The sequence below is a fragment of the Penaeus monodon genome, chromosome 26, assembly GCF_015228065.2.
Source record: "Penaeus monodon isolate SGIC_2016 chromosome 26, NSTDA_Pmon_1, whole genome shotgun sequence".
NCBI lineage: Eukaryota > Metazoa > Arthropoda > Malacostraca > Decapoda > Penaeidae > Penaeus > Penaeus monodon.
This window is the reverse complement of record NC_051411.1, coordinates 23,051,677-23,058,145: the sequence shown is the minus strand read 5'-3', so window position 1 is coordinate 23,058,145 and position 6,469 is coordinate 23,051,677. Positions and strand designations below refer to the sequence as shown.

Below are 6,469 nucleotides of genomic sequence, written 5' to 3'. Positions count from 1 at the left end.
TAATATTATATATATAGTAAATATTATACTAAATATATATATATATGAATTATATATATATAGATAGATTATATTTATATATAATATATATACTTTATGATATACATATATAAATATATTATATATTATAAAGAATATATATAAGATTATAATAATAGTATATATATATAAAGATATATTAATATCTATATAATATATAATATATATAATATTATAGATACTAATTATTTTTTTTAATAATTAACTATGTATATATAGACATATCTATTATTATAAAGATATATAATAAGATCATAATATCATTATATATCAAATATATATATATAATAAATTATAAATACTATATATACATATATAATCATCTAATAGTATATTATGATATTTGAATAAATATAATAATATAATAAATGAGATATATAGTATATAATATATATAATATATATACGATATATAAATATATATATAATTTATGAGATATTATATATATAGTATTAATACATATACTAATACTTAGAATATAAGAATATATTAATAAGACTATAGATATATATAGATAGATATAGTATAAGAAGATAATAGATAAATCTAAGAGTATTATAATAAATAATATATAATATAATCTAATAATATATGATAGTATATTATTATCATATAATATATACAAATATATAATATAATATAAATAATATATTAAAATATAAAAATCTATATATATTTATAATATATATATATACTATATATGATAATAAATATATAATATATATAATATAAATATATATTAGATATATAATGAAATATAAATATAATAATATATTAATATATATAATATAAATATATAATAATATAAATATAATTATAAATAGAATATAATAAAATATTATATATATAAATATAATATAGATAATATATAAATCTAAAAATAATAAACAATTTTAAAATATTAAATATTATATAATAATACAATACAATAATTAATATATATATAAAATCATATATATATAAATACATATATATAAAATATATATATAAATATAATATATATATTTTTGATATATATATAATATATATCATATATATATATATAATATATACTTATATATATATAAAATAACCCCATTATCTAATAAATAACAACTGATATCAATACATACATAAAACTACTAATAGTATATACTAACCACTCAGACATATATAATTAAAAAAAAATTATATAATAAATATATATATACAAAAATATATATATAATAAAATATTATATAAAAAATAAAACATAAATATACATATATATATATATATACTATAAAAAGATTATACTAATCTATATATATAATATATATATATACAAATTATATATATATAAATATATATATACATAAATATAGACTATACTATATATATAATATATAATTTATATATATAAATATACTATAAAATATAAGTATATATATATCATTATATATAATATATATATATATAATCTATATATACATAAATAATAATATATTATATATATATATATATTTATATATATATAATATATATAAATATATTATATATATCTCTAAATATATCTATATAATTCTATATATATCTATAAATATATATATATATATACTAAATATATATATATTAAATATCTATATATATAATTATTATATATATATCTATCTATAATCTAATATTATATATTATATATATATTAATATCAAAAATTTATATATTTTAAATATATATAAATATATAAGCTACTATACTAATATAATATAATATACTATATATACTAATATAATAGATATATAATATATAATATAATCTATAGTTTAATAATATATATATAAATATAGATATATATAAATTATTATATATGTTATAAAATATATAAATATAAATATATATATAATATGATATTATATTAAAATACATATATATATATATAATATATATATTATATATTACAACTATATATATAGATATATAAATATAGTATATATCTATAATATATTATATATTATTATATATATAAATATATATATATATAAGATAATATATATAATATAATATTTAATATATTATAATAAATCTATATATTATATATATTGTATAAATATTTATTATATATATATCTATATATATATATTATATTATATATATATATATATATATATATATATATATATATATATATATGCACAATAATAAACCCTCCTTTCAGGGCAGAACACTGATGCTGTAAAAGAATGAAGTAAACCTAATCCAACCTTAGGAGCTTGGAACACATACAAAGTTAAAGTACACACTAGATACATATAAGCCTACCTTCAAGTAACCCCACAAAGACTTCAACGTCCACTTGTGTCCCTGACACTGCCCAGCGTCCGTGTTGTGTGTGTATGATGATGATGACTTGTTCACACTATAGTTGGTAAGGTGCATGTACCTGTCACTCAGGCTTGCTGATGCACTGTTGTACTGAACTGTAAACATGACAATCTGTTAATGCAAGTATTATAAACATATTTCTTGGTAATAAACATATCTACGCTATCATTAATTTATATCATTCTAAAAGAAATTTATAATTAACAACACTTACCAGATGCAAATCTAACAAGCCCATCCTGGTAAAGGAAAATACGAAGAGGATGGAAGGATGTGACAAGAACATAAATGCGCATGTCGAACTTGGTATCATTAATGAGGTAAGGGCGGCTGATGTATCGCTGAACTACAACAGGGGAGTCAGTAGGCACTTGTGACCATTTATGAACAACCTGTAAAAGAAAACAAAAAAATATATGTATGAGAGAGAGAGAGAGAGAGAGAGAGAGAGAGAGAGAGAGAGAGAGAGAGAGAGAGAGAGAGAGAGAGAGAGAGAGAGAGAGAGAGAGAGAGAACCTGTGTCTTTCTGTATGTGTGTGTTTCTCTCTGTATGTGTGTGTGTGTCTCTCTCGTATGTGTGTGTGTGTTCGTCTCTGTCTGTATGTGTGTGTGTGTCTCTGTCCTCTGTATGTGTGTGTGTGTCTCTCTCTGTCTCTGATGTGTGTGTGTGTCTCTGTCTCTGTATGTGTGTGTGTGTCTCTGTCTCTGTATGTGTGTGTGTGTGTGTCTCTGTATGTGTGTGTGTGTGTCTCTGTATGTGTGTGTGTGTCTCTGTATGTGTGTGTGTGAGTGTGTGTGTGTGAGTGTGTGTGTGTGTATGTGTGTGTGTGTGTGTGTGTGTGTGTGTGTGTGTGTGTGTGTGTGTGTGTGTGTGTGTGTGTGTGTGTGTGTGTGTGTGTGTGTGTGTTATATCTCTTCATGTCAACAATTGTAGAAAAGGTATGAATGAGAATTAATATCTTCATCAGAAATACATAGTAATTGAGACTGAGTAAAGAAAAACAGTTAAAGTAAAACAATAGAAAGTCCACATAGCTGGTGCCAAATAGGTTCAGTATTTCAATTAACAATCTTTCTCATCTCTTCTAAAGTAACTCGCTTAACTTTACTACACTATGCAACCTCATATCTTCTCCTGATATGCCCATGAAAAAAAAATAAGGACCATTAGATTTTCACTAACTAGTTGGATCTATAGTTCTAATCTTTTACACTACTGACTTAACCCATTCTATACAGTGACACCATTTTCAGCACCATGAAGGGCCAGTGGAATATACTGTGACATACTGTGATGCCAATGTTGGCAGCATAATTCTATTTTATTTTAGTTGCTGCTGAGTGACCCCTATCATTTAGACTTCATATATTCCCTAGAAATTCTATTGCTCCACCCACCATCCCTCTTCCCACTACTCACATAACTCTGCTAGACTATGCCTCATCCTCTACCCAAAATGAGAGTCTACATCACTAGACTACATATCCCCTTATCCTTGAGAGAGAGGAGAGAGAGAGAGAGAGACAGAGAGAAGAGGAAGAGAGGAGAGAGAGAGAGAGAGAGAGAGGAGAGAGGAGAGGGGGGGGGGGGAAATAGAAAGAGACAGGAAAATACCAAAGTACCAGGCAAGTACACGGAGAGAGCAAGGCTTAAACCATCACAGAGAGAACAGATTGAAAATTTAGGCAGGACACTGGGTTGAGTCAGTGAAGGTGATAGAGAGACAGAGCTAAAGCTCAAGTTTCAAGTAAAGGAGAAATAGAGAATAAACTCGAGTTGTTAGAGTGATAGTACAGTTTCTCTACAATGATCGAGACAGAGAGACAGAAACTCCACATATATTGTAATTAAAAAACCAGGTATAGAAGCAATTATGTTAACCCGAGATCCAGATATTTCTGAATAGAGCAGAGAGACCATGTATGGTTTAAATTTTAAGGTAAGAACTAACAAGATACAGGAAAGAAACTCGACAGAAAACTGGTGATTTGGCAATGGCAAGACATGGCATGGGAGTCAACATCAAGCAGAACTCCATTCACGGCATCGGGGCAATTGAGCAACGTACAGCACATACCCACAAGACCAAGTGGTATATTATGACGCTAATGCACGCGAATATATCTTAAGGTGCCTAATGTTGCGGCAAACGAGAAAGAATGATAACAAGAACTGATTACAGCCACTAGTGAAATTTAATACATGTTAAGGGTTAGACAAGTTACAGAAATTCAACTACAATACAAGAAAAAGGTTAACATCCGGATCGAAATTTTAGCCCGTGGTGTATACTTTAAGACACTAGCATTCTATTACAAAGTTATTAATAAATGCAAGGATGTTATTTTACAATGTCCTAGACAGAGAGACAGAACAATCTCCACATACTATTGTAATTAAACAAAACCAGGTTATAGGAAGCAATATTATGTTAATCCCTGAGATCCAGATTTTCTCTGATAGTAGCAGCACCATTTGTATGGTGTAACTTTTAGGTAATGACACTTAACCCAATGCATACAGGTAACAGAAATCTGTGATCATGATAAACTCTGGTGATTTCTGGCAATGGCCAGACACTGGGCATGGGAGTCCACTACATCAAGCAAAACTTCCCATTCCACGCGCTCTGGGCATTGCCACACGTACAGCCATACCCCACAGACCAAGTGGTATATTATGACGCTAATGCACGCGAATATATGTTAAGGTGCCTAATGTTGCCCGCAAACGAAAAATTGCCAATGCATAACAACAACCTTGCATTACTAGCCACTAGTGAAATTTATATTACATTGTTAATGGGTTAAGACAAGTTGAACAGAAATTCAACCTTACTTCAGTTACATTACAAAAAATGGATGTATGCAAGTTAGAGGGATTGACTGACCTGTATTCCTGTGCCTCTTGCTGAAGCTGGAGGTTTAACAATCCACTTCTTTTTTACACCTTCCTTATCAAATGCTGCTTTTAAGGCTTTTAAATCACCTGGTAGTACAAATGTCTTTGGAATAAAACCAAACCTGAAAATGTATGGACACAAATTAACATTTTCCTTCTTTTCATGCAATCTTTAAAAAAAAGTATTTCTTAAATATAGACTAGAAATATAATAAGGTTTATCATGTCACAAATTTGTTTAAATGTGTTAATTTCTTTAAAGCCTACTTTCCGAATACAGTATTTTTTATTTCATGTGAAATTTTGATTAATAAAAGAAAATGTGAATATATACATGTAATAAACTACAAAACACATACTCTTCCTTTCCAAACTTTGCCTGAAGACGCACAAAGTTCTTCCATAATTTATCCTTCCTGCCAATTTGGAAAGTACCCGGGAAATGATTAAGTTTCTGAAATTCACGCACTGCCTTGAAACAGGGAGACTTCATGTGTTTTCCCCAAGTTCCTGACCACTGCATAGTTTCTGTTTTTTTTTGTTTTTTTTTAAGAGAGAAAAGATTATTAAAAATGTATAGGAGACAGGGTATATTCAAAAGTACAGAAAACATTAAAAAATTAGTGAACAATAATACTGCACCATATAAAGAGCACTTACTTTTAGTAATCTTGAATCCTGAATTTGCTACAGTTTTCCTAACAATTAGCGGGGTGATGTTCGTGAACCTCCACTTTAACAATCGGGAGATTGCTAATGGCATTTCAACCGTTTTTTCATTATACTGGCAGAAATTTATAGCAGGTGGCACATATGAGAACAAACTGGGTGTGAAGGACGGGAGGGGAGACTCTGCTGGAGATTCAGTGTAAAGAAGAGAACCTATGGAAGACCAAAACAAATATTAAGATTCTTCATTGCTTACAAAATATCAGAAAGTATCTTTTTTAATTTCCTTTTTATAATTCAACTTTTCTACACTGATACCAGTAAAACAATAACAAAATTTTATATCAGCTTTTCATAATATGCAAGAGCAAATTAAATACATTTAAACACACATATACAATACTTACCATCTTCATTAGCTGCAACTCCATGTTCATTGATGCATATTGTATTTAGAGCCTCACTGGCCACAGACCTCAAGGAACATGTAGACCCTACCGTTACAGAACTTATCACACT

The 6,469-nt window shown here is 27.4% G+C and overlaps 1 protein-coding gene across 1 annotated transcript in view; it reads right to left on the bottom strand.

Annotated features, from left to right (window-relative positions):
• Positions 1-2,259: 2,259 nt before the first annotated feature.
• The window catches only part of LOC119589621 (tubulin polyglutamylase TTLL4-like), a 12,450-nt gene continuing 8,240 nt past the window's right edge, over positions 2,260-6,469 (bottom strand). The window contains exons 3-8 of the mRNA XM_037938216.1: positions 6,358-6,469; positions 5,942-6,163; positions 5,641-5,809; positions 5,271-5,403; positions 2,594-2,771; positions 2,260-2,474 (exon numbers count right to left, since the gene is read on the bottom strand). The exon at positions 6,358-6,469 is cut by the window's right edge and continues 8 nt beyond it. Coding sequence (XP_037794144.1) covers positions 2,260-2,474; positions 2,594-2,771; positions 5,271-5,403; positions 5,641-5,809; positions 5,942-6,163; positions 6,358-6,469 — 1,029 coding nt within the window. The remainder of the gene's footprint in view (positions 2,475-2,593; positions 2,772-5,270; positions 5,404-5,640; positions 5,810-5,941; positions 6,164-6,357) is intronic.